The sequence below is a fragment of the Oncorhynchus tshawytscha genome, linkage group LG04, assembly GCF_018296145.1.
Source record: "Oncorhynchus tshawytscha isolate Ot180627B linkage group LG04, Otsh_v2.0, whole genome shotgun sequence".
NCBI lineage: Eukaryota > Metazoa > Chordata > Actinopteri > Salmoniformes > Salmonidae > Oncorhynchus > Oncorhynchus tshawytscha.
In genome coordinates, this window is record NC_056432.1 from 51144864 (window position 1) to 51170184 (window position 25321).

Genomic DNA, 25321 nt, shown 5'->3' on the forward strand with positions numbered 1-25321 from the left:
TATGTATGCCTTTTTTAAGTCGATTTTCTATTGATGTAGTTCTGTCCTAGAGCTGCTCTTGTCTATTAATGTTCTATATTAAGTAATGTTTCATGTTTTGTGTGGACCCCAGTAGGAATAGCTGCTGCTTTTGCAACAGCTAATGGGGATCCTAATAAAATACCAAATGCCAAAATACCTAAATTGTCCTTTCTTGTTACAGGCAGAGCCATTTACAGTTGAAATTGGAAGTTTACATACACTTAGGTTGAAGTCACAAAAACTCGTTTTTCAACCACTCCACAAATGTCTTGTCAACAAACTATAGTTTTGGAAAGTCGGTTAGGACAACGACTTTGTGCATGACACAAGTACATTTTCCAACAATTGTTTACAGACAGATTATTTCACTTATAATTCGCTGTATCACAATTCCAGTGGGTCAGAAGTTTACATACACTAAGTTGACTGTGCCTTTAAACAGCTTGTAACCTTCCAGAACATGATGTCATGGCTTTAGAAGCTTAATTAATAACATCATTTGAGTCAATTGGAATAACCTGTGAATGTATTTAGAGGCCTACCTTCAAACTCAGTGCCTCTTTACTTGACATCATGGGAAAATCAAAATAAATCAGCCAAGACTTCAGGAAAAAAATTGTAGAACTCCACAAGTCTAGTTCATCCTTGGGAGCAATTTCCAAACGCCTGAAGGTACCACGTTCATCTGTACAAACAATAATACGCAAGTATAAACACCATGGGACCACGCAGCCGTCATACCGCTCAGGAAGGAGAAGTGTTCTGTCTCCTAGAGATGAATGTACTTTGGTGCGAAAAGTGCAAATCAATCGCAGAACAATAGCAAATGCTGGAGGAAACGGGTACAAAAGTATCTATATCCACAGTAAAACGAGTCCTATATTGACATACAGTGGGGCAAAAAAGTAATTAGTCAGCCACCAATTGTGCAGGTTCTCCCACTTAAAAAGATGAGAGAGGCCTGTAATTTCCATCATAGGTACACAACTATGACAGACAAAATGAGGAGAAAAAATCCAGAAAATCACATTGTAGGATTTTTTATGAATTTATTTGCAAATTATGGTGGAAAATAAGTATTTGGTCACCTACAAACAAGCAAGATTTCTGGCTCTCACAGACCTGTAACTTCTTCTTTAAGAGGCTCCTCTTTCCTCCACTCGTTACCTGCATTAATGGCACCTGTTTGAACTTGTTATCAGTATAAAAGACACCTATCCACAACTTCAAACAGTTAATTAGAAGCATTTTTTAAGCCCTACTTCAACTTGGGATACAGATAATAGAAGCTTAGTAGTCAGGTTTGGATGCAATGACAGCTCATTGCTGAGTTATCTGTTATCATAGGCTATTCCGTGATGGCCAGTTGCCACTATCAGTTGTTCACCTTGACCTATGCAGTGCATACACAGCTCCTGCATATTTACAGTGCATTTAGAAAATATTCTGTCCCCTTGACTTTTTCCACATTTTCCTACATTACAGCCTTATTCTAAAATGTTTTTTTTTTAAATCACTTATCAATCTACACACAGTCCCGATAAATACAAAGTAAAAACAGTAATTTTTTATTTTTTGCAATGTATTAAAAATATAGAAATGTAACATTACATTTTTATAAGTATTCAGACACTTTACTCTGTACTTTGTTGAAACACCTTTGGTAGTGATTATTGTGTTATTGACTGTACATTTGTTTATCCCATGTGTAACCCATGTGTCGCCCTGCTTTGCTTTATCTTGGCCAGGTCGTAGTTATAAATGCGAAATTGTTCGCAACTGGCCTACCTGGTTAAATAAAGGTGAAATAAAAACAAATAAAAAAACATCCTCTTGTCTTCTTGGGTATGACGGTACAAGCTTGGCACCTGTATTTGAGAAGTTTCTCTCATTCTTCTCTGCAGATCCTCTCAAGCTCTGTCAAGTTGGATGGGGAGCGTCGCTGCACAGCTATTTTCAAGTCTTTCCAGAGATGTTCCTTCGGATTACTCAGAGACATTCAGAGACTTGTCCCGAAGCCACTCCTGCGTTATCTTGGCTGTGTGCTTAGGGTCGTTGTCCCGTTGGAAGGTGAACCTTCCCCCAGTGTAAGGTCCTGAGCGCTCTGGAGCAGGTTTTCATCAAGGATCTCTCTGTACTTTGCTCCGTTCATCTTTCTGTCGATTCGGACTAGTCTCCCAGTCCCTGCCACTGAACAACATCCCCACATCATGATGCTGCAACCACCATGCTTCACCGTAGGGACGGTGCCAGGTTTCCTCCAGATGTGATGCTTGGCATTCAGGCCAAAGAGTTCAATCTTGGTTTCATCCAAACAGAGAATCTTGTTTCTCATGGTCTGAGAGTCCTTTAGGTGCCTTTTGGCAAACTTCAAGCGGGCTGTCATGTGCCTTTTACTGAGGAGTGACATCCGTCTGGCCACTCCACCATAAAGGCCTGATTGGTAGATTGCTGGAGAGATGGTTGTTCTTTTGGAAGGTTCTCCCATCTCCACAGAAGAACTCTGGAGCTCTGTCAGAGTGACCATTGGGTTCTTGGTCACCTCCATGACCAAGGACCTTCTCCCCCGAATGCTCAGTTTGGCCGGGCGACCAGCTCTAGGAAGAATCTTCATGGTTCCAAACTTCTTCCATTTAAGAATGATGGAGGCCACTGTGTTCTTGGGGACCTTCAATGCTGCATAAATGTTTTGGTACCCTTCCCCAGATCTGAGCCTCGACACAATCCTGTCTCTGGTCTCTACGGACAATTCCTTTGACCTCATGGCTTGGTTTTTGCTCTGACATTCACTGTCAACTGTGGGACCGTATATAGACAGGTGTGTGCCTTTCCAAATTATGTCCAAACAATTGAATTTACCACAGGTGGACTCCAAACAAGTTGTAAAAACATCTCAAGGATGATCAATGGAAACAGGATGCACCTGAGCTCAATTTCAAGCCTCATAGCAAAGGGTCTGAATACTAATGTAAATAAGGTTTTTCAGTCTATTATTTTTCATAAATGTGCATACATTTCTAAAACCTGTTTCCCTTTGTAATTATGGGGTATTGTGTGTAGATTTGTATTTATTTAATCAAACTAAATGTGGAAAAAGTCAAAGGGTCTGACTATCTGGTCGAGTTAGGGACCATTCAAAAATTATTAGGGGGGAGAAGGGATCCAACCCCCCTCCTCGAGTTGTCATGATTTTTTTTTACCTCCCTGCCCAACATAAAACATATTTTCACCTGACCCTCACCTTATACTTGAAAAAACCTATATTACCCTCCAGTTTTGTTTAATTAACTTAACAATGATTAAGACAACAGTAACTGCCTTGGCAATAGTGTAGCAACCCTGTGTTTCTAAGCGCCGATATCGACTCTGCCACTTAAGCTTGGTTTTGTGGCACAGTTGATGCCATGCTGGGCTATGGGATAGAAGGTTGAGGGTCCACCCACGACTTCGGCGGGCGAGCTCACTCTCCCTACTATTCTCAATACAATATGTTGTTCAAAGTGGTTAGAGAGGCTAATGAGAGAGAAATAATGGAGGCTACCAAAAATATTACAAGATTATTAAATTATGACAGGAGTGTTTGCTTCAGTTCCTCCCATTTAATAAGAGAGGAAGCACAAAACTGGCACCTGTCATCAGTCCTCACAAATCTCTCTCAGTACCAGTCAGAAGTTGAATAATAGTGAAGACATCACAACTATGAAATAACACATATGGAATCATGTAGTAACCAAAAAGGGTTAAGCAAATCCAATTATATTTAGATAGATTCTTCAAAGTAGCCACCCTTTGCATTGATGACTGCTTTGCACACACTTGGCATTCTCTCAACCAGCTTCACCTGGAATGAATTTCTTTTTAAATACATTTTTTTTTTAAATTCATTTTTACCCCTTTTTCTCCCCAATTTCGTGGTATCCAATTGTTTTTAGTAGCTACTATCTTGTCTCATCGCTACAACTCCCGTACAGGCTCGGGAGAGACGAAGGTTGAAAGTCATGCGTCCTCCGATACACAACGAAAACCAAGCCGCACTGCTAACACAGCGCGCATCCAACCCGGAAGCACCAATGTGTCGGAGGAAACACCGTGCACCTGGCAACCTTGGTTAGCGTGCACTGTGCCCGGCCCCCCACAGGAGTCGCTGGTGCGTGATGAGACAAGGATATCCCTACCGGCCAAGCCCTCCCTAACCCGGACGACGCTAGGCCAATTGTGCGTCGCCCCACGGACCTCCCAGTCGCGGCCGGTTGCGACAGAGCCTGGGCGCGAACCCAGGGTCTCTGGTGGCACAGCTGGCACTGCAGTACAGCGCCCTTAACCACTGCGAATGAATTTCAATTAACAGGTGGACCTTGTTAAAAGTACATTTGTGGAATGTCTTTCCTTCTTAATGCATTTGAGCCAATCAGTTGTGTTGTGACAAGGTAGGGTTGGTATACAGAAGATAGCCCTATTTGGTAATATACCACGTCCATAGTATGGCAAGAACAGCTCAAATAAGCAAAGAGACATAAACTGTTCAGAGGAGACTGCGTGCATCAGGCCTTCATGGTCAAATTGCTGCAAAGAAACCACTACTAAAGGACACCAATAATAAGAAGAGACTTGCTTGGGCCAAGAAACACAAGCAATGGACCTTAGACCGGTGGAAATCTGTCCTTTGGTCTGATGAGTCTGAATTTTAGATTTTTGGTTCCAACCGCTGTATCTTTGTGAGACTCAAGGTAGGTGAATGGATTATCACCGTGAAGCATGGAGGAGGAGGTCTGATGTTGTGGGGGTGCTTTGCTGGTGACACTGTCAGTGATTATAGCATTCTGCAGCGATACGCCATCCATAGTGGGACTATCATTTGTTTTTCAACAGGACAATGACCCCACATCTCCAGGCTGTGTAAGGGCTATTTGACCAAGAAGGAGAGTGATAGAGTGCTGCATCAGATGACCTGGCCTCCACAAAAATCTGAACTCAACCCAATTGAGATGGTTTGGAATGAGTTAGACCGCAGAGTGAAGGAAAAGCAGCCAACAAGTGCTCAGCATGTGTGGGAACTCCTTCAAGACTTTTGGAAAAGCATTCCAGTTGAAGCTGGTTAAGAGAATGCCAAGAGTGTGCAAAGCTGCCATCAAGGCAAAGGGTGGCTACTTTGAAGAATCTTAAATATAAAATATTTTTTGATTTGTTTAACACTTTTTTGGTTACTACATGATTCCATATGTGTTATTTCATAGTTTTGAAGTCTTCACTATTATTCAGGCCTATAGTTTAGTTCGTAATATTTTTTAAAATAAATTAGCTTTTTTTTTAGGAGAAGAAGCACTCTTGCTTGCTGAATATAAAATAGGCAATCAAAAGGAACTGGTGGGGAAGATTGAATGGCGAGAGTGTAGGCTACATGTAGCTCTGGTGGGATGTGATTTGGCGGTGATAAATTGATATATTGCAGCACTGATGCATTGTACACGTAGCCTATAGAGAACAGAGGGAAATCCATTCATTCATTCATTCATTCATTCACACAACGAACCTGTGTCTTGCAGTGCACGGCCTGTCAGTGGCAGTACAGGTGTCCCATATAATATTTTTTATTGGTCGAACCACAGGTTCCATAGGGGAGGCATATCTAATTAGATGGGAAAGTTGGCTAGGATGGAATATAGGAAAACCTGCCAAAACAGTGAATGTAAATAGGGAGGAAATGCACTATACCCTCCACTGTGTGTCCAATAAAAAACTAAGGAACCCTCCCCAAAGCAAAGAAAAAATCTGCACCCCTTCCTCTCCTATCTTGGTCCCCCACAGTAATTTTCAAACGGCCCCTTATGGGAGATATGCCTATATCACACTTCATGCTGTGATTAGTGGTCTAAAATTGCCTAGTGGTCATATCCAACACATTGGAAAGTAGGCCTGTGACTGGGAGTGGATAAGACAATGAGAGAGAAGAAGAAGAGAAAAATGTAATGATAACAACTGAAAACTAGAGCAAAAACAAACCTCAAAACACTGCTCTGAGACAAGCTACCACTTCACATAAACTTCCACTTAGCTAATCACCCTGTGTGCTTGTGTGTGTATGCGTGTGCATGTTTTAATAAAGGCATCTGAGTAACCTTACCTGGTGGTATCAAAGCTATCGTAGGACCCCACAGTGTAGTGTCGGAAGAGTTTCCTCCTGTCCGAGCGGTCAGCTCTTGTGTCTGTGGAAGAACAGGAGGACCAACAGTCATTGACCACATGAGTCACCTACCACATGCATGGCTACAGAAATCAATTCATCATCCCTAATAGAAAGAGATATACAAACAACAGCAACATGTAAACTATGAAACTCCTTTACAAGAAAGTGCAGCTCTGCAATCCAATCAACTGTGCAAACAACCACAGAAATATGGACACGCTCCAGTTTTCATTCTAAAAGTACAAAACGAATGACAAATGACAAATTGAACCCCAACCCCTACCACCCTATAGGCACTTCAAGTATGTAACTCTGAAAGGATTGGATAAGGTGACTGATAACAACAAGCTGCAGAAGTGTGCACCACTGTAACGCGAATAACTACAATCTCCTTTGGTAAAAAGAAACAACACTTAAGCAATAAATCAACTCAAGCAACACACACACACACACACACACACACACACACACACACACACACACACACACACACACACACACACACAGTTACCTCCAAAACAAACTTTCCTCCCGATAGAGCCAGTTTTTTTCATTTGCACTCCTAAATGTCTCTTCCCTCTTTCTCTCCCTCAATTTCTGTCTTTAACATACACCGTCTTTCTATCACTCTCATTCCTTCAGACACGCTTTCTATGTCTTTCCCTCGCTCTTCCTCTTTCTCTCTCTCCCTTTCTTTCAGATGCAATCAGTGGCAGGGACATGCCTTGAATGTCCAGAAATGCCCAAATCCACAGTGTCTAGAGAAAAGCCCGAAAACCAGACAGGCAATCCCACTGAGCGTTAAGGATATAATCTGGGTTGAGCTCTGTGGTTATTGCTGAGAAGAGAACATAATGTAAAGGAGAAGAGAGAATAAAGAGGAGGGAGGTGAAAGAGATACATACTTCATCACAACAGGCCCACTCCATAGCAACCACCAGTGTACTGTATGGAGTTTGTTTCCATGACCACCGATAAATGGAGAAGGTACATGACGTGCATGTGTGGTCGCTGTGAAGTTTTCCTTAGTGTGTGTGTGTGTGTGTCTACATCTGAATGTGTGGGTGTGCAGGTAGAGTGGTAGAATAATTGAAGGGTGTGCGTGCATGTGTGTGTGTGTGTGTGTGTGTGTGGAAGAGGGGGGACGGTTACTGATTTGGTTACAGTTCAACGTGAAGGGAGGTCTTTGTTGACCTGCATTTCCCTATTTTCTACTTTTCCTCCCACATTCCTCCCTCCTTTGTTCCCTCCCTCCTACTCCCTCCTACTGGGGGAATGAAAAGGACACAAAATGAGCAAGACAAATAAAAAATTATTTATGAGTAATAAATGAACTTAGCAGGGTTTAAAGTATTTGAAGGCTTACACAGCAAAGGCACAACAACTACAGTGGGGAGAACAAGTATTTGATACACTGCCGATTTTGCAGGTTTTCCTACTTACAAAGCATGTAGAGGTCTGTAATTTTTATCATAGGTACACTTCAACTGTGAGAGACGGAATCTGAAACAAAAATCCAGAGAATCACATTGTATGATTTTTAAGTAATTAATTTGCATTTTATTGCATGACATAAGTATTTGATACATCAGAAAAGCAGAACTTGATATTTGGTACAGAAACCTTTGTTTGCAATTACAGAGATCATACATTTCCTGTACTTCTTGACCAGGTTTGCACACACTGCAGCAGGGATTTTGACCCACTCCTCCATACAGACCTTCTCCAGATCCTTCAGGTTTTGGGTTCAGGTCTGTCGACTGGCTAGGCCAATCCAGGACCTTGAGATGCTTCTTACGGAGCCACTCCTTAGTTGCGTGTGTGTTTCGGGTCATTGTCATGCTGGAAGACACAGCCACGACCCATCTTCAATGCTCTTACTGAGGGAAGGAGGTTGTTGGCCAAGATCTCGCAGTATATGGCCCCATCCATCCTCCCCTCAATACGGTGCAGTCGTCCTGTCCCCTTTGCAGAAAAGCATCCCCAAAGAATGATGTTTCCACCTCCATGCTTCACGGTTGGGATGGTGTTCTTGGGGTTGTACTCATCCTTCTTCTTCCTCCAAACACGGCGAGTGAATTTTAGACCAAAAAGCTATATTTTTGTCTCATCAGACCACATGACCTTCTCCCATTCCTCCTCTGGGTCATCCAGATGGTCATTGGCAAACTTCAGACGGGCCTGGACATGCGCTGGCTTGAGCAGGGGGACATTGCGTGCGCTGCAGAATTTTAATCCATGACGGCGTAGTGTGTTACAAATGGTTTTCTTTGAGACTGTGGTCCCAGCTCTCTTCAGGTCATTGACCAGGTCCTGCCGTGTAGTTCTGGGCTGATCCCTCACCTTCCTCATGATCATTGATGCCCCACGAGGTGAGATATTGCATGGAGCCCCAGACCTAGAGTGATTGACCTTCAACTTGAACTTCATCCATTTTCTAATAATTGCGCCAACAGTTGTTGCCTTCTCACCAAGCTGCTTGCCTATTGTCCTGTAGCCCATCCCAGCCTTGTGCAGTTCTACAATTTTATCCTTGATGTCCTTACACAGCTGTCTGGTCTTGGCCACTGTGGAGAGGTTGGAGTCTGTTTGATTGAGTGTGTGAACAGGTGTCTTTTATACAGGTAACGAGTTCAAACAGGTGCAGTTATAACAGGTAATGAGTGGAGAACAGGAGGGCTTCTTAAAGAAAAACTAACAGGTCTGTGAGAGCCGGAATTCTTACTGGTTGGTAGGTGATCAAATACTTATGTCATGCAATAAAATGCAAATGAATTACTTAAAAATCATACATTGTGATTTTCTGGATTTTTGTAATAGATTCCGTCTCTCACAGTTGAAGTGTACCTATGATAACAATTATAGACCTCTAGGTGCTTTGTAAGTAGGAAAACCTGCAAAATCGGCTGTGTATCAAATACTTGTTCTCCCCACTGTATATGATTGAAGTTCTGAAACAAACAGAAACACAGACATGCCAATACTATATTTAACTGTCTTGCAAATAGAGGAGAACATTAAAATACCCCACCCAAAAAATTGAAATACAAAATAGAGAATAAGGACCTTTGTCTGTGCGGCATTCTCCTTCTCAAAGAAACACCTGCATGTGTGTGTTTGTGTCTTTCTCTCTCACATTAAGAAGGAAAGAAATTACACAAATTAACTTTTAACAAGGCACACCTGTAAATTGAAATAGATTCCAGGTGACTACCTTATGAAGCTGGTTGAGAGAATGCCAAGAGTGTGCAAAGCTGTCAACAAGGCAAAGGGTGGCTATTTGAAGAATCTCAAATATAAAATATTTTGATTTGTTTAACACTTTTTTGGTTACTACATGATTCCATGATTGTCACACGCTTCGTAAACAACAGTTGTAGACTAACAGTGACGTACTTACTACCGGGCCCTTCCCAAAAATTCAGAGAAACAGAAAATAGAGAAATAATAGAAAAGCAATAACACATAATAAAAGTAATAATAAATACACAATGAGAAACTAAAATGTGGCTATATACAGGGGTACAAGGTACGTACATATCTACTATCTACAATTACGTACATATAACTAGGAATAAAGTGACTAGGCAACAGGATAGATAATAAACAGCAGCTGCAGCGTATGTGATGAGTCAAAAAAGGGTCAATACAGATAGTTAAATAGTTAACCAAATATCTACACAGACAAACTATTTAACTAACAATGTAACTAACACTTGCCGTGTGGTAGCAGAGAGATAAGTCTATGACTTGGGTGGCTGGACAATTTTTAGGGCCTTCCTCTGACCCCGCCTAGTATGGAGGTCCTGGATTGCAGAGAGCTCAGCCCCAGTGATGTACTGGGCTGTACGGACTACCCAATGTAGATGCCAAGGAGTTGCCATAACAAGCGGTGTGCAGCCAGCCAAGATGCTCTCAATGGTGCAGCTGTACAACTTTTGAGGATCTGAGGGCCCATGCCAAATCTTTTCAGCCTACTGAGGGGGAAGAGGCATTGTCGTGCCCTTTTCATGACTGTTTTGGTGTATGTGGACCATGATAGATCCTTCGTGATGCGAACACGAATAGTAATTTAGAAAGGTTCTTGCCGTTCTTGGGCACAGGGACTATGGTAGTCTGCTTACAACATGTAGGCTTTACAGACTGGGTCAGGGAGAGGTTGAAAATGGCAATGATGGTCTGAGTACGCGCATAGTCTTAGTACGAGTCCTGATACTCTTTATTGCCCTGCGGCCTTGTGAATGTTAACATGTTTAAAGGTCTTACTTGCAGATGCTAAGGAGAGCGTGGTCACACAGTCCTCCGGCACAGTTGGTGCTGTCATGCATGGTTCAGTGTTGCTTGCCTCGACACTGAACCATGTAGAGTACCTTGTCAGGAAATTGAAGCTGTGTATTGGGTTTTATTACAGGCACAAAGCTTGTTTTTCCTTTGCTGCCAGAAAATAGTTGATTTGTTGTACTTTTCTCTCTGTGTTAGACTATGGTGATACTAATTATGTGCAAGCCTCAAGCGCTACACTGAAGGCTCTTCACTGTATCATGCAGCCAGTCGTTCTGTCACCAATCAGACGTCTAATTTACCATTGTGATCTCTACAATACTGTTGGGTGGACATCACTAGCAACACACAGGCTCAAACATGGGTACATTCTTATTTATAAGGCCATTTTAGGAAAACTGCACACCTAAAAAATCAATGTCAACAGTAAAGAGGCGACTCCGGAATTCTGGCCTTCTAGGTAGTTGCAAAGAAAAAGCCATATCTCAGACCAGCTAATAAAAAGAAAATATTAAGATGGGCAAAAGAACACAGACACTGGACAGAGGAACTCTGCCTAGAAGGCCAGCATCCCGGAGTCACCTCTTCACTGTTGACGTTGAGACTGGTGTTTTGTGGGTACTTTTTAATGAAGCTGCCAGTTGTGGACTTGTGAGGCGTCTGTTTCTCAAACTAGACACTCTAATATGCTTGTCCTCTTGCTCAGTTGTACACCAGGGCCTCCCACTCCTCTTTCTATTCTGGTTAGAGACCGTTTGCACTGTTCTGTGAAGGGAGTAGTACACAGCGTTGTAAGATATCTTCAGTTTATTTGCAATTTCTTGCATGGAATAGCCTTCATTTCTCCGAACAAGAATAGACTGACGAGTTTCAGAAGACATTTCTTTGTTTCTGGCCATTTTGAGCCTGTAATCGAGCCCACAAACGCTGATCCTCCAGATACTCAGCTAGTCTAAAGAAGGCCAGTTTTATTGTTTCTTTAATCAGGACAGTTTCCAGCTGTGCTAACATAATATGAAAAGGGTTTTCTAATGATCAATTAGCCTTTTAAAATTATAAACTTGGATTAGCTAACACAATGTGCCATTGGAACACAGGAATGATGGTTGCTGATAATGGGCCTCTGTACACCTATGTAGATTTTCCATTAAAAAAAATCAGCCGTTTCCAGCTACAATAGTAATTTACAACATTAACAATGTCTACTTGGTATTTCTGATCAATTTGATGTTATTTTAAATGGACAAAAATGTGCTTTTCTCTCAAAAACAAGGACATTTCTAAGCCCCCTTTCGGAAAAGCTGACCACGACTCCATTTTGTTGATCCCTGCCTACAGACAGAAACTAAAACAAGAAGCTCCCACGCTGAGGTCTGTCCAACGCTGGTCCGACCAAGCTGACTCCACACTCCAAGACTGCTTCCATCACGTGGACTGGGAGATGTTTCGTATTGCGTCAGACAACAACATTGACGAATACGCTGATACGGTGTGCGAGTTCATTAGAACGTGCGTTGAAGATGTCGTTCCCATAGCAACGATTAAAACATTCCCTAACCAGAAACCGTGGATTGATGGCAGCATTCGTGTGAAACTGAAGGCACGAACCACTGCTTTTAATCAGGGCAAGGTGTCTGGTAACATGACTGAATACAAACAGTGCAGCTATTCCCTCCGCAAGGCTATCAAACAAGCTAAGCGCCAGTACAGAGACAAAGTAGAATCTCAATTCAACGGCTCAGACACAAGAGGCATGTGGCAGGGTCTACAGTCAATCACGGACTACAGGAAGAAACCCAGCCCAGTCACGGACCAGGATGTCTTGCTCCCAGGCAGACTAAATAACTTTTTGCCCGCTTTGAGGACAATACAGTGCCACTGACACGGCCTGCAACGGAAACATGCGGTCTCTCCTTCACTGCAGCCGAAGTGAGTAAGACATTTAAACGTGTTAACCCTCGCAAGGCTGCAGGCCCAGACGGCATCCCCAGCCGCGCCCTCAGAGCATGCGCAGACCAGCTGGCCGGTGTGTTTACGGACATATTCAATCAATCCCTATACCAGTCTGCTGTTCCCACATGCTTCAAGAGGGCCACCATTGTTCCTGTTCCCAAGAAAGCTAAGGTAACTGAGCTAAACGACTACCGCCCGTAGCACTCACATCCGTCATCATGAAGTGCTTTGAGAGACTAGTCAAGGACCATATCACCTCCACCCTACCTGACACCCTTGACCCACTCCAATTTGCTTACCGCCCAAATAGGTCCACAGACGATGCAATCTCAACCACACTGCACACTGCCCTAACCCATCTGGACAAGAGGAATACCTATGTGAGAATGCTGTTCATCGACTACAGCTCGGCATTCAACACCATAGTACCCTCCAAGCTCGTCATCAAGCTCAAGACCCTGGGTCTCGACCCCGCCCTGTGCAACTGGGTACTGGACTTCCTGACGGGCCGCCCCCAGGTGGTGAGGGTAGGCAACAACATCTCCTCCCCGCTGATCCTCAACACTGGGGCCCCACAAGGGTGCGTTCTGAGCCCTCTCCTGTACTCCCTGTTCACCCACGACTGCGTGGCCATGCACGCCTCCAACTCAATCATCAAGTTTGCGGACGACACAACAGTGGTAGGCTTGATTACCAACAACGACGAGACGGCCTACAGGGAGGAGGTGAGGGCCCTCGGAGTGTGGTGTCAGGAAAATAACCTCACACTCAACGTCAACAAAACTAAGGAGATGATTGTGGACTTCAGGAAACAGCAGAGGGAACACCCCCCATCCACATCGATGGAACAGTAGTGGAGAGGGTAGCAAGTTTTAAGTTCCTCGGCATACACATCACAGACAAACTGAATTGGTCCACTCACACAGACAGCATCGTGAGGAAGGCGCAGCAGCGCCTCTTCAACCTCAGGAGGCTGAAGAAATTCGGCTTGTCACCAAAAGCACTCACAAACTTCTACAGATGCACAATCGAGAGCATCCTGGCGGGCTGTATCACCGCCTGGTATGGCAACTGCACCGCCCTCAACCGTAAGGCTCCCAGAGGGTAGTGAGGTCTGCACAACGCATCACCGGGGCAAACTACCTGCCCTCCAGGACACCTACACCACCCGATGCTACAGGAAGGCCATAAAGATCATCAAGGACATCAACCACCCGAGCCACTGCCTGTTCACCCCGCTGTCATCCAGAAGGCGAGGTCAGTACAGGTGCATCAAAGCTGGGACCGAGAGACTGAAAAACAGCTTCTATCTCAAGGCCATCAGACTGTTAAACAGCCACCACTAACATTGAGTGGCTACTGCCAACACACTGTCAATGACACTGACTCTACTCCAGCCACTTTAATCATGGGAATTGATGGGAAATGATGTAAATATATCACTAGCCACTTTAAACAATGCTACCTTATATAATGTTACTTACCCTACATTGTTCATCTCATATGCATACGTTGATACTGTACCCTATATCATCGACTGCATCCTTATGTAATACATGTATCACTAGCCACTTTAACTATGCCACTTGGTTTACATACTTATCTCATATGTATATACTGTACTCGATATCATCTACTGTATCTTGCCTATGCTGCTCTGTACCATCACTCATTCATATATCCTGGATTATTATGTACATATTCTTTATCCCCTTACACTGTGTATAAGACAGTAGTTTTTTTTGGAATTGTTAGTTAGATTACTTGCTCGTTATTACTGCATTGTCGGAACTAGAAGCACAAGTATTTCGCTACACTCGCATTAACATCTGCTAACCATGTGTATGTGACAAATAAAATTTGATTTGATTTGATTTTGATTTGATGAGCGTGGCAGAACAGGATCCAGCCCATGATGGCACTAGCAGACCAGTCAATAAGGGGATTGTGTCGCTGGAGCCAAGAGAATCGCAATACCACGGGAACCTGAGGAGACTTAATGAGCAGGAATTGGATCATCTAACTGTGGTTCCCTGACACACATAGGTTGATGGGGGTTGTATGGTGGGTGACCCAGCCTATAGAGTGCCCGTCCAGCGCTCTAACGTCAATGGGAATGGAGAGGGGCTGAGTGGGGATGCCCAGTTCGGACGCCAGGGGAGCGCCCATGAAGCTCTCATCGGCCGCAGAGTCGATGAGTACCCGGAGAGATTTCGATTGGTTCCCCCACAGCAAAATGGCATGAAAAAGGGTGCGAGTAAGGGGAGAAGAAAGGTTCTCTGTATGGCCCACCAGAGTACTCACTCCTACCGGTGAGCCTGGTTTTTCAGTGGATAAATGGAGACGAAATTACCAGTAGTCCCGCATACGGGCAACTCTTAGTGTGAAGCCTGTATAGTCGTTCGGCTGGAGACAGTCTAGCTCTGCCTAGTTGCATTGGCTCGGGAAGAGCTGAATCGGCAGGTTTCGGAGACTCTCGAGGGAACTCGGGTAGCCTCGGGTTCTCTCGGCAATGGAGCCGACAGAGACTTCCAGTATGCCCCAGGGGGAGGTGGAATCCTTGGGCGGGCGAGTGAAATCGAATCTCCTTTCGTTCGTTCATTCCCTTAGTCGCCCATCGATCCGAATGGTCAAGGTGATGAGATCCTTCGGTAGTTCCTGGGCTGCAAGCTTGTCTTTTACTTCCTCCAAAGCTCCATACAGGAGCATGTCATGACAGTGCTTCCGGGTTCCAGGCACTCTCAGCTGCCAACGTGCAGAAATCCACCACACTGTGGGAGTCTTGCCGAAGCTGGAGTAACTTCCGGGGAGCCTCTCACAGAAAATGGAGCATCAAAAACGTTCTTTACCTCTGCCACAAACTCCTCCAGACTGAAGCATACGGCGACTGTTGCTCCCATACTGCCGTAGCCCAGGCGAGAGCCCTCCTGGACATTAGTGTGATGAGGTACGCTGTCTTTGAGCTGTCCGAGAGGAAGGAGGAGGGCTGCAGCTCGATGATGCAGCTCTCGGGAAACCCGGGGCGCCCGGGGAGGAGGCGCTGCTAACAACTGGGTTACCGAGGGGCTGGGAAGTTACTATCGTGGTAGGCTGCCTAACAGACAACTCGCGGAATTGCTCCAGCAATGTGTTCAACGCTCTGTCATGGCGTTCGGCCAAGGTCTTGAACCCTTCCATCAGACCACGAAGAAACTCCACGTGCCTTCCAATGATGGTTCCTTGGGAGGAGATGGCATTGCAGAGGTCGGTAATACAGATCACAGTCCAAAAGGTACAGAATGGCAGGCAGTCTCAGGGTCAGGGCAGGCAGAGGTCAATAATCCAGTGTGATGTGACAAGGTACAAAATGGCAGGCAGGCTCAGGGTCGGGGCAGGCAGAATTGGTCAAAACCGGGAAAACTAGAAAACAGGAACTAGAAACAGTCAGGAGCAAAGGGAAAAATGCTGGTAGGCTTGACGAACAAAACGAGCGGGCAACAGACAAACATAGAACACAGGTATAAATACACTGGGGACAATGTGGAAGATGGGCGATACCTGGAGGGGGGTGGAGACAAGCACAAGGACAGGTGAAACAGATCTTCTGTTACACAGAAGGTTTTTGCTCACATAGATAGAGGAACATTCTAACTAACAGAAAACTGGAAACTCAAACATTAGGGAACATTAAGGGAACATTACAAAAATATTCTCTCTCCCTACAATTTTAAGCTGGGTAGTTACTGATTTTCCAATATAAAAAGTGTTGCCTTTAAAAATAAAGAAGAGTACTAAGTAAGTACGGTAAACAATTACAGTGCCTTGCGAAAGTATTCGGCCCCCTTGAACTTTGCGACCTTTTGCCACATTTCAGGCTTCAAAGATAAAGATATAAAACTGTATTTTTTTGTGAAGAATCAACAACAAGTGGGACACAATCATGAAGTGGAACGACATTTATTGGATATTTCAAACTTTTTTAACAAATCAAAAACTGAAAAATTGGGCGTGCAAAATTATTCAGCCCCCTTAAGTTAATACTTTGTAGCGCCACCTTTTGCTGCGATTACAGCTGTAAGTCGCTTGGGGTATGTCTCTATCAGTTTTGCACATCGAGAGACTGAAATTTTTTCCCATTCCTCCTTGCAAAACAGCTCGAGCTCAGTGAGGTTGGATGGAGAGCATTTGTGAACAGCAGTTTTCAGTTCTTTCCACAGATTCTCGATTGGATTCAGGTCTGGACTTTGACTTGGCCATTCTAACACCTAGATATGTTTATTTTTGAACCATTCCATTGTAGATTTTGCTTTATGTTTTGGATCATTGTCTTGTTGGAAGACAAATCTCCATCCCAGTCTCAGGTCTTTTGCAGACTCCATCAGGTTTTCTTCCAGAATGGTCCTGTATTTGGCTCCATCCATCTTCCCATCAATTTTAACCATCTTCCCTGTCCCTGCTGAAGAAAAGCAGGCCCAAACCATGATGCTGCCACCACCATGTTTGACAGTGGGGATGGTGTGTTCAGGGTGATGGGCTGTGTTGCTTTTACGCCAAACATAACGTTTTGCATTGTTGCCAAAAAGTTCAATTTTGGTTTCATCTGACCAGAGCACCTTCTTCCACATGTTTGGTGTGTCTCCCAGGTGGCTTGTGGCAAACTTTAAACAACACTTTTTATGGATATCTTTAAGAAATGGCTTTCTTCTTGCCACTCTTCCATAAAGGCCAGATTTGTGCAATATACGACTGATTGTTGTCCTATGGACAGAGTCTCCCACCTCAGCTGTAGATCTCTGCAGTTCATCCAGAGTGATCATGGGCCTCTTGGCTGCATCTCTGATCAGTCTTCTCCTTGTATGAGCTGAAAGTTTAGAGGGACGGCCAGGTCTTGGTAGATTTGAAGTGGTCTGATACTCCTTCCATTTCAATAGTATCGCTTGCACAGTGCTCCTTGGGATGTTTAAAGCTTGGGAAATCTTTTTGTATCCAAATCCGGTTTTAAACTTCTTCACAACAGTATCTCGGACCTGCCTGGTGTGTTCCTTGTTCTTCACGATGCTCTCTGCGCTTTTAACGGACCTCTGAGACTATCACAGTGCAGGTGCATTTATACGGAGACTTGATTACACACAGGTGGATTGTATTTATCATCATTAGTCATTTAGGTCAACATTGGATCATTCAGAGATCCTCACTGAACTTCTGGAGAGAGTTTGCTGCACTGAAAGTAAAGGGGCTGAATAATTTTGCACGCCCAATTTTTCAGTTTTTGATTTGTTAAAAAAGTTTGAAATATCCAAAAAATGTCGTTCCACTTCATGATTGTGTCCCACTTGTTGTTGATTCTTCACAAAAAATACAGTTTTATATCTTTATGTTTGAAGCCTGAAATGTGGCAAAAGGTCGCAAAGTTCAAGGGGGCCGAATACTTTCGCAAGGCACTGTAGACCCAATCTTCACACTTACACGTCCTGCTATCCATGCATTTGCAATGAACACATGAAAGGCCTGCACCATACTGTGTTCCCCTTTTCTGACAGGCATTCTTGGGGGCAACCCTAAGGTACTTCTGATCTGGCAATGTGTGAGACAAGCTCTCTCTGCTCCAGGGCTGGTTCAAAAGGGGTTTCAGCGGGATGGGGTGAGAACAGCCAGACAGGAAATAAGGGTATGCTGTGTCCCATCTGCCCATATATATATATACAGTACTAGTCAAAAGTTGGGACACACCTACTCATTCAAGGGCTTTTCTTTATTTTTACTATTTCTTCTACATTGTAGAATAATAGTTAAAACATCAAAATTATTAAATAACACATATGGAATCATGTAGTTACCAAAAAAGTGTTAAACAAATCAAAATATATTTTAGATTTTAGATTCTTCAAAGTAGCCATCCTTTGCCCTGATGACAGCTTTGCACACTCTTGGCATTCTCTCAACCAGCTTCACCCGGAATGCTTTTCCAACAGTCTTGAAGGAGTTCCCACATATGCTGAGCACTTGTTGGATCACTCTGTTCACTCTGCGGTCCAAGTCATCCCAAACCATCTCAATTGGGTTGAGTTCGGATGATTGTGGAGGCCAGGTCATCTAATGCAGCACTCCATCAATCTCTTTCTTGGTCAAATAGCCCTTACACAGCCTGGAGGTGTGTTGGGTCATTGTCCTGTTGAAAAACAAATGAAAAGTGCAAACCAGATGGGATGCAGAATCGCTGCAGAATAGTGTGGTAGCCATGCTGGTTAAGTGTGCCTTGGAATCTAAATAAATCACTGACAGTATCACCAGCAAAGCACCCCCACACCATCACACATCTTACTCCATGCTTCACGGTGGGAACCACATATGCAGAGATTATCTGTTCATTTTTCAGATTGACTGACCTTCATATCTTAAACTAATGATGGACTGTCTTTGCTTATTTGAGCTGTTCTTGCCGTAATATGCACTTGGTCTTTTAACAAATATGAATATCTTCTGTGTTCTAACCCTACCTTGTCACTACCAAACTGATTGGCTCAAACCCATTAAGAAGGAAATAAATTCCACAAATTAACTTTTAACAAGGCACACCTGTTAATTGAAATGCATTCCAGGTGAATACCTCATGAAGCTGGTTGAGAGAATGCCAAGAGTGTGCAAAGCTGTCATCAAGGCAAAGGGTGGCTACTTTCAAGAATCTCACATATATTTTGATTTGTTTCACAATTTGTTGATTACTACATGATTCCATATGTGCTATTTCATAGTTTTGATATCTTCACTATTATTATTCTACAATGTAGAAAATAGTCAAAATAAAGAAAAACCATGGAATGAGTATGTGTGTCCAAACTTTTGACTGGTACTGTATATATATATATATGTAATGTGTGCGCTTGGAGTCGGGAAGCAAGTTCAGGGAGTGAATAATTTAATAAATTAACAAAACATAATACAAAACAAGAAACACGAACAATGCACAGACATGAACCTGAAACAATAACGTCTGGGGAAGGAACCAAAGAGAGTGACATAAATAGGGCAGATAATTTTGGAGGTGATGGAGTCCAGGTGAGTGTCATTAGGCGCTGATGTGCGTGACGATGGTGACAGGTATGCTCAATAATCAGCAGTCTGGTGACCTAGAGGCTGGACAGGAAGCACACGTGACAGTACCCCCTCCCCGACGCACGGCTCCAGCCGCATGCTCCAACCAAAATTACGATCCCGGGGGATCAGGAGTGGACCGGTCACCTCTGCTGAGGCACGGGAACATGTCGATACGGCTGAGGCATGGGAGCATGGCGCCGGAGAGAGAGCATATGTGACAGTACCCCCTCTACGGTGCGCAGCTCCTGCCGCAGGACGCCAACCAAAGGGACGAGTCCTGGGGATCAGGAGCGGACTGGTCGTCTCCGCTGAGGCACAGAAACCTGACGAACCGGCTGAGGCGTGAGAGCCTGATGAGCTGGCTGAGACTTCCCTGGTTGCGTCGTCCGAGGCACGGGAACCTGTTCACCCAGCTGAGGCATGGGAGCCTATCGAACCTGCTGAGGCATGGAAGACTGTTGAGCCAGTTGAGGCATGGGAGCCTGTCAAACCCGCTGAGGCATGGGAACATGTCAAGTGAGCTGAGGCAGGGGAACCCGTCAAACCCGCGGAGTCATGGGAACCTATCAATCCTGCTGGGGCATGAGAGTCCGACGAAACCGGCTGAGGCCTCCCTGGTAGCTGATGTACCGACACCCGGACCTGACATCACCTCCAACACAAAAAAAAACACTCCTTGATGCTTCCCTTTGGTGAGGCGTTATTCTGTAACGTTGTGCTGGGAGTCGGGGAGCAAGTTCAGGGAGTGAATAATTGAATAAATGAACAAAACATAATACAAAACACGAACAGTGCACAGACACGAAACAGAAACAATAACGCCTGGGGAAGGAACCAAAGGGAGTGAGTGCAGATAATCAAGGAGGTGATGGAGTCCAGGTGAGTATCATTAGGCGCTTATGCGTGTGACGATGGTGACAGATGGGCGCAATAAAGCACACGTGACTATATATATATATATATACATATATATATATGAGAGAGAGAGAGAGAGAGAGAGAGAGACACAGAGAGAGAAGTAGCTAGGAAGGGTAAGATATAATGCATATTGTATTATGCAATTATGCCAACAAAGCACAATTTAATATAATTTAATTGAGAGCGAGACAGAGTAAATAAAAGAAAACAGAGGAATATTGACATAGACAGAGAGAGAGAGAGAGAGAGAGAGTAAGGTGACAAAAAGTGGGGGGGGAGAGTGTGGGCATAGATAGAATAAATGGGCCATTTGAAAGAGAGCTTGAGAAAGAAAGAGAGAAGGGGATGGAGCATGATGTGTTCATTCCCCTGCAGCCCAGAGGACATTAGAACACAGCTGATTTAGCAGTGCAGTGTAGCGCTTAGCCTAGCGTAGCAGAGAGAAGAGAGTACAGAGAGACAGGGCCCATTCACGTGGAGCACATGTATATGTAGAAAGAGAGTGAGAGAGAGAGAGACAGAGAGAGGCTAACACACACTATCACTTCCTTCCTTGATATCCCTTCACCTTTAGCTAGTACATTTAGCCGACACTGAGTCTGAAAATTGTAATTGTAATGTTAATGATCCTTTGCTATGGCTAACAGAAGTAGGATTGCAAGTTGGCTCTTGCTAAGACCATTCCAGTGCTATAGGTAGCACAAAGCAGAGCACTGATTTCTGTTATGTTTACAGAACTATGCTTAGCAACACAATAACTGAGCTAGCACAGATAGAGTGATTGCTAATGCTGTTTTTTAAATATATTTTTAATTGAACCAAATTCTTATTTACAATGACGGCCTAACCTGGCCAAACCCTAACCCGGACAACGCTGGGCCAATTGTGCACCGCCCTATGGGACTACCAATCACATCCGGTTGTGATACAGCCGGGAATCGATCAAGGGTCTGTAGTGACGCCTCTAACACTGAGGTGCAGTGCCTTAGACCGCTGCGCCACTCTGGAGCCTAACTTGGTTATTGACCAATAGTATGGGAATGGGAAGGAACCCAAGCTAAGCCTCCAGAAATATTATTATTATTATTATTTATTTTTTCTTCCTAGAAATGATTGTGGTTATCAGCAATAGAATGACAACCATGACATACACGAGTGATGTCACACTTGTGCCAGCATGCCAGTGTATAATCCCCAGCAGACCCCTTGCTTTAAAGGCATGAGGCAGATCATACAGTGTAAAGCTGGCAAATATATCCAAGGGCCTTTGATGACACAGCAGTGAACATGCACACAGTAACATACTAGCTCAAAGCATAGTAGCGGTGCATAGATAAAATCACTGGGGAAGCCAAGCCAGGGAAAGAAATCCATATTACAACCTATGTGTTGTGATAATTGCATTGTTTGCTCTATAACCTGTTAGTTAATACCAGTGGAGGCTGCTGATGGGAGGATGGCTCATAATAATGGTTGGAATGGAGTCAATGATATTATATCATACACATCAAACACGTGGTTTCCATGTGGTTGATGCCTTTCCATTGACTCCATTCCATCCATTATTATGAGCTGTCCGCCCCTCAGCAGCCTCCACTGGTTTTTTGCCTTGCTACCGTGGTATATAGGCCTAAGGCCTAGAGAATAAGAAGACAATGGCAGAATAAATTCAACCACACCTTCGTTTCATCACAAAACCAGAGAGCAACCTCTGAAGTCCACAAAGCATATTGCATGTAGCAAACAGTTACATGACCTATAGCATGGTCCAGAGAGTTAATGTTTACAACATTTTCGGACGAATAAACAACCATTGGTTTAGAATCACAGAGAGTTACCGCAAGTCGAAAAGAAAACAGGAGCTGCCTCAAATTCATCATCAAATCACCTATGCGTGGTCTAATACAGTGACAACTACAAGATACCAAAAACTATTTAGTCCAATCAACATAAGCTAAATATGATGAGGCTGCCCATGTTACTGATTTGTGTGTGTGTGTGTCCATGCGTGCCAGTAGAAAAAACATGTTGACTCACCCTACTTCTAGAGAAACACCAATGACATCCTCCTCTTTTTCATGTTGCCGAAACTGTCTGTCTGTCATACAGTACACACTTTAAGTTTTTGTTGTCCTAGGCTACCTGGCTAAAATGCTTGCTTGCTATCCTAACTTCCTTCATGGGCAACGATGTGCAAGCCCAGCAAGTTAACATTAGCCTATTACATCTAGCTTGCTACATTGAACATTCCTCATCTCAGGCCCAGGGTCACAATGTATGCATTTATGGTTGGATCAGAATCGCCATTATAATCATTGCCCAGTATCTAGAATTAAGTCAAAGTAAAGTAAAGTCCAAATCCCTATCTCCCTCCATAGTTAATTTAAGAAAGGGACAATTTTAACTAGCTATCTAACCACCAGAGAACAAAAACACAACGAAATGCTACAATTCACATTTTTCTGGTAAATTAAGTTTTGCTTTTGATGCGATGTCATTGGTGTGAAGCCAAATCCAAACGGGTGGTAACAATGTCTTAGTCTTTTTGACCAGACAACTCCCTCCCTCCTCCGTCTCTCGCTCTCTACCTCTCTTTCATCTTTCCTGTCAGCCTGGAAAGACCCCTTAGCCAAGGCCTGGGCAACTTCAGTCCTCAGGGGCCTGATTGGTGTCGCACTTTTGCCCCAGCCCGAGCTAACACACCTGACTCCAATAATCAACAATCATGATCTTCAGTTAAAAATGCAATTAGTTTAAATAAGCTGTGTTTGCTAATGATGGGGTAAAAGTGTGACACTAATCAGGCCCCCCGAGGACTGAAATTGCCTAGGTCTGCCCGAGCCCCTACACACCTTTGGTAGGCAGTCAAATGCTGATGGCTCCATCTAGTGTGTTAATTGGGCTTAGGGGACTTTCCTCCATATTCCTCCACATTACACCAATTCAAATATTTTGGATCTGTACACACTGAACAGTCTCTGTGCAGAGCCCATCTACTGGGTGGAAAAGTGGGTCTCGGTGCCCTAGGATGCCACCAGGGGGATCCATAGAGCAGAAATCATCCCTCCACCTCCACAGAGCTCCCCAACCACTCTTTCCAACTCTCCTATTCCCAAATATCTGGGTCAGCATGCTTAATGACTTACGCGTCCTCTCCTCGCTGGGCTTGGCAGGAATCTCCTCCACGCACTCCGCAGGAAACCAGCCCACCTGGCCCCGGGCACTGCCTTCCCAGAACCCCCCCTCTCCGATACTCAGAACTGGAGGGAGGGAGGGAGGGAATCATTATACGCAGCACATGTACTGTAGTAAATGTCACTCGCGGAACGCATGGTACCTGTGTTTATAAAGCTCGCCAGCTTGTAGTCCTAATTTTTATTTTATTAATTACCTCTGGTTCGTTCAGCCATTCCTATGAATAGTGAAAGAATGGGGTTTTGGGATAAACGCCAAAAATAAGATCTAAGGTTAACACAGGCTTAGGAGATCTTATACGTTTTGTTGTATGAGATAATATCAGCCAGTTAACATTATTTTAAGAATTATGAAGCATTCATGTGGTTTATGTGCTTGCTTTGAATAAATCAAATACAATTGTATTAACCACATGCGCCGAATACAACAGGTGACAGTGAAATGCTTACTTACGAGCCCTTAACCTCACTAGGGTACCGGTACAGAGTCAATGTGTGGGGGCACCGGATAGCTGAGGTAATATGTGCATATGTCAAATAAAATCAAAGTTTATTTGTCACGTGCGCCAAAGTCTAGGTCCAACAGTGAAATGCTTACTTACAGGCTCTAACCAATAGTGCAAAAAAGTTATTAGGTGAACAATAGGTAAGTAAAGAAATAAAAACAACAGTAAAAAGACAGTGAAAAACAGTAGCGTGGCTATATACAGTAGTGAGGCATAAAAGTAGCGAGGCTACATACAGACACCGGTTAGTCAGGCTGATTGAGGTAGTATGTACATGTAGATATGGTTAAAGTGACTATGCATATATGATGAACAGAGAGTAGCAGTAGCGTAAAGGGGGGTTGGCGGGTGGTGGGTGGCGGGACACAATGCAGATAGCGGGAGCACTGGTTGGTCGGGCCAATTGAGGTAGTATGTACATATGTACATGAATGTATAGTTAAAGTGACTGTGCATATATGATAAACAGAGAGTAGCAGCAGCATAAAAGAGGGGTCGGGGGCGGCACACAATGCAAATATTCTGGATAGCCATTTGATTACCCGTTCAGAAGTCTTATGGCTTTTGGGTAAAAACTGTTGAGAAGCCTTTTTGTCCTAGACTTGGCACTCCGGTACCACTTGCCATGCGGTAGTAGAGAGAACAGTCTTTGACTGGGGTGGCTGGGGTCTTAAACAATTTTTAGGGCCTTCCTCTGACATCGCCTGGTGTAGAGGTCCTGGATGGCAGGCAGCTTAGTCCGAGTGATGTACTGGGCCGTACGCACTACCCTCTGTAGTGCCTTGCGTTCGGAGGCCGAACAATTGCCGTACCAGGCAGTGATGTAACCAGTCAGGATGCTCTCGATGTTGCAGCTGTAGAACCTTTTGAGGATCCCAGGACCCATGCCTAATCTGAGGACCCATGCCAAGTCTCCTGATGGGGAATAGGTTTTGTCGTGCCCTCATCACGACTGTCTTGGGGTGCTAATACCATGTTAATTTGTTGGTGATGTGGACACCAAGGAACTTGAAGCTCTCAACCTGCTCCACTGCAGCCCCGTCGATGAGATTAAACTACCAATGGGAAATTCAAAACTGTTATATCTTATGCTTCACGAAGTTGTGGCTGAGCGATGACACTATCAACATACAGCTGGCGGGTTATACGCTGTACCGGAAGGGTAGAACAGCGGCATTTGGTAAGACAAG

At 44.1% G+C, this 25321-nt stretch overlaps 1 protein-coding gene across 1 annotated transcript in view; it reads right to left on the reverse strand.

Moving 5' to 3' along the window:
- LOC112249551 (SH3 and multiple ankyrin repeat domains protein 2) overlaps window positions 1-25321 on the reverse strand; it is a 214725-nt gene that overhangs the window by 61813 nt on the left and 127591 nt on the right. The window contains exons 13-14 of the mRNA XM_042320848.1: window positions 23578-23691; window positions 6143-6224 (exon numbers count right to left, since the gene is read on the reverse strand). Coding sequence (XP_042176782.1) covers window positions 6143-6224; window positions 23578-23691 — 196 coding nt within the window. The remainder of the gene's footprint in view (window positions 1-6142; window positions 6225-23577; window positions 23692-25321) is intronic.